Source organism: Sinocyclocheilus rhinocerous, unplaced genomic scaffold, assembly GCF_001515625.1.
Source record: "Sinocyclocheilus rhinocerous isolate Xijiao unplaced genomic scaffold, SAMN03320098_v1.1 scaffold2835, whole genome shotgun sequence".
NCBI lineage: Eukaryota > Metazoa > Chordata > Actinopteri > Cypriniformes > Cyprinidae > Sinocyclocheilus > Sinocyclocheilus rhinocerous.
Genome location: NW_015664204.1, coordinates 327,872 through 338,467, shown reverse-complemented (window position 1 = coordinate 338,467; position 10,596 = coordinate 327,872). Strand labels below are relative to the sequence as shown.

Here is a 10,596-nt window from a genome sequence, read left to right as displayed (position 1 = left end):
CCTCTGGAATGATAATGATCATATAATGGTATTGATTAACCCTACACTCCTCTTCAGCAGATGCTTACAAACAATTACCACTTGCGTTTAATGAGTTGATCAGGCGTTCTGTCATTTTATCATACATTAATATTTGCTTTGGCAGGTCACTTATTCTTCCTCTAGTGCAGAAAGAGACTAACAAGAAATACCATGGTACAATGATGTTTTGAACATGTTGTTTTTCGACGTATACCATGGTATTCTTTGAAGCACCTTGGAGGACCATGTCAGTACTAAGAAATTAATAGGGTAAGTGATCAGTTACAATGTGTTTTGTATATATCAAAGTGCCATGGTATCACTAGTGCTTTTTGAAGACCAGTATGAAAATGAAGGATCTAAATACAGAATGCTTCTGTTATTATTTGCTTTATTATGGTTTACATTAGTGAATGTGCTAATAAACAGTCACAAATGTAGCTATAAGGGAACGTTCTGTCAAGGTTCTTCCACTAATGTTAATTGTCTAGTCTTCTCAAAAACAAGTTTCAGTTGGACGTTCATCTGACATTTTTAAAACTTATTTCAAAACGTTTGCAAAATGATTAAACATTCCCTTAATATTCGTATAACTAGGGGAAAAAAGCTGGATGTTTTGAACGTTCAGAGAACTTACAGAAATAATGTTTTTGTACTGGAACGATAGCAAAACGTAGGAGGGGATATTTACATGCCAATATTATTGCATTATGGCACTTTTTGACAAGTGCATGACATTTCTCTGATTATGAACATGCTCCAAATGCCGCGTGAATTAGTTTTTTCTGGCATATATTTGAGCAGCAGGAACAAAGAGGCGCGGCGCGACTAGTGAACGCAGCTGACGCGTCGCTCGCGTCGCTCTCTGTGCTGTTTCTCACCGTCTCTGAACGGGTTTGACGCGCGTCGTCACTCATCGGGTTAAACAGTTTAGAAGGCAATTATTCAAATCCTGCAGCACTTCCACCGTATCCGGACTGCGGTATCATAGCAACAACACCCGAGAAGCGGCGCAACATCAGCCGCAGTGACGGCGGAGCGCAGAACCCCAGAAGAGCGCGAGACGGGCGAGCGGTTTGCGCGGGAAGATTCCTGACTGGAAATAACGAACTTAACGCGCAAAATGCGCTCTTCTAAAGAGAGGAAGTTTGCGTTTCGTTGCCCGGATACGAATTTATTAGTCGCATTTCACGGTAAGCGATCGTTTTTCTCCTCAGACGTTCCTTCACCGTGTCGATGGAGTAGATTATGTGATTTATCGATGGAGAAATCTGTAAATCGATCGATGTATGAATGCGCGACTGTGTCTCTGGTGGTTTTGTATGTTTCTAAGGGTCCGAATGTCACGAGCTGTTACGTACGTTATTTTCCACGCATAAACCTCGCCGATTTTCCGGTTTCTGTTCAGTTTTATCTTCATATTAAGAAGCAGACCTTTATTCGTTGATTTGTTTAATTTCTTCCTTTAACAGAGGGATTCACTGTTCTCCATCTTTCACAATCACCATTTTTATTAACAGTCACTACACATTGTATTTTAAAACTCTATTTAAATTCGCCCTTTTTATGGTCCTCGTGTCTATATTGAGATTAGAAACGTCTGAATTCGTGGCAACATCACAGAAAACTGTCAAATGCGAACATTAGGCTTTTAAATTGAGACAAAGTGACTAAATCTCCTCATTATCGAATAACGCCGACCTGTTTGAAGCCATGGAGGAGTAGCTGGGTTATTCATTATCGACTGTTATTGATCTGCAGGGCTGGAGAATGTGCATCTGTAATAACACTGAGGTCAGCTTTGGTGAACCTGCCCATGTTTCAGCTTTATGAGGTCATATATGAGCAATGCTTGTTATGTTAGGTTGTGTTAAAACCTGGCTTTTAGAGATCTTCTAGGATCATGATGCTAAGAACCCAAGCATCTCTCTAAAATATGAAAGCTGTAAATGTATCCCAGTGAACCAATTCAGTAGATTATTATGAAACCTTGAAGATCTTCCAGATAGAGAATGAGTCAAACACCTGATTGAGGACATACTGTTTTCTGCACCTTTATGAGGTCATATATGAGCAATGCTTGTTATGTTAGGTTGTGTTAAAACCTGGCTTTTAGAGATCTTCTAGGATCATGAAGCTGTAAATGTATCCCAGTGAACCAATTCAGTAGATTATTACGAAACCATGAAGATCTTCCAGATAGAGAATGAGTCAAACACCTGATTGAGGACATACCGTTTTCTGCAGAGTTTGTTACATCACTGCGTTTATAATGCGCTATAAGATCTTGTTTAAAGCCAGTGCGATAATTAATGCAGGAATTATTTTATTTATTATTTGTTTGCCTGGAAAGTTGTATTTCCAATGAATGACTGAAGAACCCAATCTGTTGAACTGGCTGTACATCTGCTTTGTTTTCACTCATTTCAATTAAATCTGTCCAAAGTAGCGAGTTCAATAATGGATGTGTTGTTTATAGCAAGTACCCCTCATCTTATCGGCATGTTATGAGATGTTTTCATTTTAAGCCTTTATCGGCCAATTCCGATAACGTTCCGATAATATCGTGCATCCCTATCTGTTTTCTCATCTGCGATACATCTACAGGACGTTTCCTATCAGATGTCAAATAGACGTTTAGAAGATGTCTTTAAGATGATTTAGAAGGTATGTAAAACGGACCTCTTAAAGACGTCTGTCAGATGTTTGTACACAGCAGATGCTTTCCAGATGAAGCGATCTTTAACAGACCTCTCGCAGACGTACGTGTGCTATCTGGGAGTATAGCGAGGGTGTAAACTGCGCTCCCTCCAGCATTTCACACACTGGAAAAACCAAATCTAGAGAAGGAGAAGCTGGATTCAGATCAGTGGAAGGCAGGTTTGCCAGCAGCACATCCTTCAGATGGATGTTTTGCCCGTGCGAACAGCGTATCATTCATTTTCCGCCCACGAATGAATGTCAGCAGCATATGCTTGGTGAAATGTGTTTATTTGTATGAGGAATATTACTTGTTGACTCGAGCGCCCTGCGTTTGCGAGTGGAATCCGATGTAATGGCCGTCATTTTTTGCTCCATTACTTTTACGTTTCTCTGCACTGATGATGAAGATGCAGGGAAATCAGATTTTTTTTTTAGTGCAGCTAATTTCACAACCAAACTCACTCTGGCAGTCTCTGTCATTTGGTGTTTTGTCCTCATGACGTGTTTATTGTCACCCGCTGCTCTCCATCCAGCACTTCAGAAATGAACATAAAGGTCATTGTGATCCATAAATCCTTCTCGGCCGTGTTTGAGATGTCATGTGTGTGTCTGAAGTCTCTGTGGATCCCGCCGCTCGTTTCTCTGTACGCTCAGATTCTCTGCTGTTTGCTTTGATGTGGAAGGATCCGCGCACACCTTTGAACTCCCGATCATCCGCTTGTCTGGACTGACGGAGCGTTTTCAGCTTTATTTCATTAAACGTGGAGCCAAACGCTCGCAGGAATTCGTCAAATCTGGAAATCTTTGCGGTTGGAAATATAGAAGCAGAGCCAACACAGAAATATGTTTCTTAAAAGCAGTGTGTTTTGTAACACCAGTCTGCAGCATCTGTGGATTGTGTTGTTGGGAAAGAAAGAGACTTTGTTGGTAGTGAAGCAGTATGAGACGTGACATTAGTGATGAAGTACAAGCAACCATGATAACTGATCTCAGTCATTTAGAAGAGCAGCTGCATGGAAGGGATTTACACTAGTTAACTGCTTTTTAAACCAATTTGCAAGTACACATCTGTAAGAGATTTTGCACCACTTGCAGGTTTAAACTGCAGGAATAGTTCAGCCAAAAATGAAAATATGATCACCCTCAGGTCATCCGAGATCAGGATGAGTTTGTTTCTTCATCAGGTTTGTAGAAATGTAGCACTGCATCAGTGTCTCAGCAATGGATGCTCTGCAGTGAATGGGTGCCGTCAGAATGAGAGTCCAAACAGCTGATAAAAACATCACAATAATCCACAAGTAATCCACAGCACTCCAGTCCATCAGTTAACATCTGGAGAAGACAAAAGCTGAAACACATCCAGCATTAAGACGTTTTTAACTCAAATACATAGAGTCCATAATCCATAATAACGCTTCCTCCAGTGAAAAAGTGCATCTGCTGTTGTCTCTCACATCAAAATCCAGCCACATATTAGTTTAGAGCTGTTTAAACGCTGCTTGGTCTGTGCAGATTTCTCTCCTGATTCGCACCAGAACACTTTTTCACTGGAGGAAGTGTTATTATGGATTATAATCCAATAAAATCCAATAAAACTGCCCCATCATTCACCCGACGTTCAAGAGAAATGCTGTCCGTACATTCAGAGTTAAATCACACGTTTTCTGGAATCGTAGCTGTGTGAAAGTCAGTTGATTGTTGCCATTCGGTTAACTGCTGAAAGATTCATGACTGACGAGAACACGATTACACGCTACATGCGTCATGTTTATTTACTGTCCCCAGGTTTATGAAGCCCTGCAGAGTCATTATCACTGGTCATAAGAAGCCGTATCTGCTGATTCATGTTAAATCAGTGTCCATCTAACGTGTCGAGAGACTCCAAACAAGCACTTCATGAACACAGCGGCAGGTTACACATCAAGAGAAATGGACACTCGAGATCCAGCGAGAAACTATTGCACTTTTGTCTTCTTTTCTCCCCTGATGATTCACAACTAATGAACCCTGGTGCTGGAAACTCAAATATGTATTTTCCCTCTGGAAAGACAACATTTAATTGGTGCCATAAATTATTAGACTCCACTGCAGAAAAGCAGACGGGTTCACAAAGGCCACGGCAAAATAGAGTCTGTCTGTTTCCGTTCACAGCATGAAATAAACATCCAGTGGATCCTATATCTCTGTGTTCCACCCTTGAGTAAGACTGTAATGCATCTGAATCTTTGGGAGTTTATTCATTTCTTATTTAATGCAACTTCCCTAGCACCACAGCTCTCAAATCTCATTCATGCATATTCAAAGATGGCATGGTTCATCAAACCTGGTCAGATCCCACTAAGAGAAGCACATCTTCATTTATTTGATCTCCTGTGATTTTAAAGCTTTAATTCATTGTTATTTGATTGAATTGAACTGAACAGGAAGCACGAAGATGTTCACCTGCTGACATCAGTAAGTGAATCAGTGCTTTCTGATAGACAGTGATGTTCATGGACTTCAAAAGGCCTCTCAGATTTTCAGCAGTAATCCTTAGGGCTGGGCGATATGGCCAAAAATAAAACGTTTAATCGAAGAGAATGATTTTAGTGTTTAATTATTCATCTTAAAACTTAACTACTGCATGATTCAAGTAACATTGGTTAAAGTAAGTTCTATTAAAGTGCAGCAGACATAAAGTTTGACATAGAAGTGCATGAAGTATGAAGGCAAATACTGTACAAACTTGTCTTAAACATCCTAAATATACAGAAAAAATGCAAAATAAGAAAAAATGTTTCTTAGCCAAAATTAGTTTTTATTAACAGTACATGAAAACAGCAGCAGCTTTCAGTCTGTCAGCATCATGCAAATATCAGACGTACAGTAGTAGTTCTGCACAGCTTTCTGCTTTTCCATTGCTTTTCTATGTAAATATGCATTTGATGGATGCATCTTTTGCAGCATCTTGCGCATGAAGTGGCATTCTAAAAATGCAGCGATCAAGTTAAAAGAAGTGCAGCTCACATCTGATAACCTTGCATTTTTTCCACTGTCTCGACCCTAGTAATCCTATATCTACTAAGCAAACAAGATTTGTTTTACCTGCTAACTTTAAATTCACTCATTCACGCTCCTACAGTTTGTGGTAGAATCAGCTTTTATGTCAAATCAACGAACAGATGCTTTTCATCTTTCTGTTTGGAGTCTGGCGTGAATCATGTCATCTGTCTGTGTCTCGCACTGCACTCATGTGTCGCTGATCACTGCTGTGTGTTTGTGCTGCATTAACCCACACCATCCATATGCTGTTCACAGAAACAAGCGTCTCGCTCCCACTCAGAGTCCAGTGAACGCCTGAGAACGAGCGCCGCTTTGCCTGGGTTCATTCTCTCATTCTCAGCCTTCCAGATACTAGAGAGCTTTCATCAAGATAAGTGAGCTTCTGGAACATCCGTCTAATGACGAACCAATAGGAGCACAGCAAATGCTGGTGTGTGTGTGAGAGAGAGAGAGAGAGATGTTCTTTGGAAATGGGTAATACTGGTAGGATGGCACATATATATTCATATATGTGTGTGTGTGTGTGTGTGTATGTGTATATATATATATTCACATCAGCAGTGGGATGATTCTGCTAATAGGTCAGAAGTCACTTTTGTTCACCAAGGATGCATTTCTTTGATCAAAAATGCAGGAAAAATGGTAATATTGTACAAAATTTAAAATATCAGTTTTCTATGTGAATACATGTTAAACTGTAATTTATTTCTGTGATGCGCAGCTGAATTTTCAGCATCATTACTCCAGTCTTCAGAAATCATTCTAATATGCTGATTTGCTGCTTGAGAAACATTTCTGATTATTATCAATGTTGAAAACAGTCGTGCTGCACAATATTTTTGTGGAAACTGTGATGCATTTTATTTTTCAGGATTCACAGATGAACAAAGTTCAAAAGAACAGCATTTATTTGAAATAGAAAATCTTTTGTGACATTATAAATGTCTTTACTGTCACTTTTGATCAATCTTTTATTTATTTATTTTTTTAAATGTCCCCAAATTTATGAATGGTAGTGTATTGTGATTTCCACAAAAATATTAGTCAGAAAAAAACATTTTAAAAATAATGTAAACAGTAAAACTGAATGAACACACACATATACACGTATATGCCTGTGCTGTAAGTGTTTAAGTTTTTGTTATTTATGACTGTTGCTTGTATATGCAACCCTCTACGCACACCTTAGCAATATAATCGCCATTGGCTAGTACATATTTTTGTTTACTCACCAGACTGATATACTATTTTACACACACACACACACACACACACACGTTTACATCTAAATGGGGACATTACATAGACTTCGATTGTTTTTATATACAGATAGTTATACACTTTTTAACCTAAACCCACCCCTAACCCTACCCCTCAAATCAAGCATTATATTATGATATTATGATAATTAAGCACTATTTAATGATAGAACTAGTAATTAGAACTAAAACTTGGTAACCATGAATTAATGCATATTTGTCATTTTAACTGAACTTAGGACTGGTGGTGGTGTTTAAGATATTGTTTGTCATAATAGTAATTATTATTACAAGATACTACTACTACTATTATATGCTGGGTTCATGAATATATTATTTAGTCGCCCAGAGTAAGATTTAGTCGCATATGCGAGTGATTTACTCGCAATGTAGAGGGTTGATATGCTAAATCTATGTTAGATTTTGTGAGTATGTTTCTAGATCTCATGGCTTTTTCAGCCCACACTATGGTTCTCATGTTCTTTCTATCTTCTCCAGGATGATTAATTGAGCGCCATCATGATCGCCACAGGGGGTCTGCTGCGGATATCTGCCAGGAGACAGGACTCGCTCCGCGCGAAGAACCGAGCCGAAAACAAGCGCAAGAGGAAAGAGAAGAAAAAGAGGAAGAACGAAGTGGTCGTGGTGAAAGGAAAGCTAAAGCTGTGCTCCGTATCTGGACTGGTCGCTGCCATTGGGATTCTGGTGCTGCTGGTTGGAGTGGCCATGGCCGTATTGGGCTACTGGCCCAAAGAGAGTCCGCTTTATCCAGGACTGATGAACGCACAGAGGACTTACGACAGCCGAGAATTAGTCAATGTGACCGGCAGACCGCCTTGGGATCTCCTAGATAAAGACTTCAGGAGCTATAATGGCTCCAATGGGCCTAAACTGGGAGCATTCGCTGCATTTATCAACAGATACTTATATTCGGACAAGCTGAAAGTGTTCGGACCTTTAATCATGGGCATCGGGATCTTCCTATTCATTTGTGGCAATGCAGTACTTCACGAAAACAGAGACAAAAAGACCAAAATCATTAACCTCAGAGACATCTACTCAACAGTGATTGACATTCATAGCCTGCGGAGCAAGGAGTCGGCGCCGCTCAACGGTTTCGTGAACTACTGCCAATCGAAAGACACCAAATCGTACGGTTCCCCTCATAAGGGCTCCTGGCCGTCTCCAGGCTCTGAGCGACACGACGCAGGTAGCTTGATCCCATCCCGACGACCGTCTACCACCATCCCACGAGTCTCGTCTTTGGAAAGACAGAGCTTTACGGACACCGTCTACAGCATCTATCGAGATCAGAACCGAATTGGCAAAGAATGGGAAACAAGGAGCATCGTGTCCACTTCGGTCAATGCTTTCACCCTTCCAATGATGAAGCTCAACCACCGAGGAGCTTCGGAGAGAAGGGGTTCGGATAAAACCGGAGAGGCCAAGCGAGAGGTCCTGGATGCCGAAGCCATTTGCAGGCGTTTGGAGGATCTGGTAGCGTCCAGGACCATCACGAAGGCCAAAGTGGAGCCTCATCCCAAGCTTGCGCCGGATTCAGTGGAGGTTTACAGGAGCAGTGGGAGTTTGCAAGGAGCTCCTCGCGTCTCTCTGCAGGGTTCCCGGGTTCAGCTGCTGCCGTCTGGTTCTCCGAGTCGCAAGGCCGCCGGATCTCACCTGTCCTTGAGCGCTTTGTCTGACTACTCCAGGTCTGTCGATCTGGATATCTGTCCAACCACCCCTACTTTGGTGCGATCGAGACGTCTCAGCTGTCCTCGGCTGGAAGGCCTCAGCAGCGGAGGCTACACCAAACTTGATGGCCTTGGCGGTGAATCCTTTGAGTCCACAGACAATGCCATGTTCAGTCGAGAGAGCTCTGTTGAGGTTTTAGAAAAGGACCGGGAGCTTCATGATGAGACACATCGGCAGGAGTGTACCACGATCAGCCAGTATTCAAAGAAACAAAAACTCATAATGGTTTCCCAATCGGATACCACTTTAGAAGATGTGGAAATGGACAGTGTTGAAGTTTAATTCGCTGAAAGTCTAAGAATGACATGCAGTGAAAGCAATCAAGACGTTGACTGAAACATCGTCAGTGTGTTAGAGCCAAAGCTTCTAAGTCTTAATACTGTTTCCTCAAGGAATCCCAAGCAAAAACCCGATGGGAAGCAAGAGACTTTCAGCATGATAGCACAGTTATGCTCCACTAGATTAAAAAACTTCCAGTAGTAGATTATTTGTGGCTGTTTTAGTTTATCGGTGAAGTTTGGCTGTCTGAGCCGCATGTTTTATACTGTCATCTACTTGCACTTTTTTTAACCACTAAATTATCAATTATTTTTAGAAATTGACTTGATAGCAATATCTCATTTGAAATGTTCCCTGCTTGTGTGGGAAATGTTTATGTTTGCATTTTGCCTCAGAGATGTTAACTTACACTTGTATGCTGTCGGTTTATACTTATTTTTAGTTTGTTTGTTTGTTTGATTTGAACTCGAATGAGTCGAATCCTGACGGTAGCTAGCACAGTGGTTCAGTACTGTCTGAAATGTAATGTCCATTACAGTATATTTAAAATATCATGAGATGTCGCAGTGTAGTTTCTCAGATGAGTTTTGGGGTCGATTAATTAAAGATGAATTAACTGTGTCTTTAAAGCAGATCTCATTTAGCTCAAGAGAAGGACTAATGCTGCGTTCCATCCAAAATCAGATGTTCTTGCTTAATATCTCCGTCCATAAAGCTGTTCCATTGCCTGAGAGACCAAAGATAATGTTTAAAGTGTAATGTAAAGAGTTTTTTCTCACAGTTCTGAGGTTATATCTAGCAATTCTCAGTTTACATGTCACAATTATGACTTTGTGTCTCAGTTATGACTTTTCTCTGAATTCAGAGTTTATATCTCGCAATTCTGACTTTTATCTCTGAATTGTGGGAAATAAAGTCAAGAATCGCAAGACATAAACTCAGAATTGTGAGGGGGAAAAAGTTTTTATAAAGCGGATAGTTCCAGTCCTTGATTCTGATTGGCTGAGCCGCGTTCGAAGCTGTTGTAAATGACTCTACAAAGTAACATACACCTTTGTTTACGTTTGTCTGTTGCTCGGCAACCACTTTGTTGCAACCACAACTGTTTCTGAGGAGCTACATTGTTTGGTGGAAGAATACTGTTTTTATTAATATCATTACACTTTATTTGCTCTGTTTTATTTTGTGAAACCTTACTACGTATATGGAATAACCGTTTTATAAAAGCAATAAGCCCCGTGAAGCCGTGGTTTACAGTGAATTTATAACAGCTAAGGGGGTATATATTATAACTCCGCTTCACATCGTACCTAACAACGCTGTTATAAATTCACTGTAAACCACAGCTTCACGGGGCTTATTGCTTTATTTTATCCCATGGTGGAAATGTGCTTCTATAGTGAATTTTGGCATCACCACATTTCACAGTTTGAAAGATAGATGAATATTCCTTTTGATATCTGCTGTAGGTAAAAATATATAGAGTTTGAATGTCATGAGGGACCTCTGGGATTCTGGTTAAAGTTTGTGGAGTTGGCTT

At 40.4% G+C, this 10,596-nt stretch overlaps 1 protein-coding gene across 2 annotated transcripts; it reads left to right on the top strand.

The window, feature by feature from the left end:
• Positions 1-1,132: 1,132 nt before the first annotated feature.
• On the top strand, positions 1,133-9,575 carry LOC107729951 (transmembrane protein 200C-like). 2 transcript variants are annotated; one of them, XM_016540692.1, is made up of 2 exons: positions 1,133-1,214; positions 7,524-9,575. In XM_016540692.1, the coding sequence occupies exon 2, from the start codon at positions 7,545-7,547 to the stop codon at positions 9,057-9,059; it is 1,515 nt and encodes a 504-aa protein (XP_016396178.1). In that variant the 5' UTR covers positions 1,133-1,214; positions 7,524-7,544; the 3' UTR covers positions 9,060-9,575. The 2 variants fall into 2 exon arrangements, with proteins under 2 accessions (XP_016396178.1, XP_016396179.1); XM_016540693.1 differs by lacking the exon at positions 1,133-1,214 and adding an exon at positions 5,934-6,196.
• Positions 9,576-10,596: the final 1,021 nt, after the last annotated feature.

Coding starts and splice junctions, on each gene's coding strand:
- LOC107729951 (XM_016540692.1), top strand. CDS start 7,545: ATGATCGCCACAGGGGGTCTGCTGCGGATATCTGCCAGGAGACAGGAC.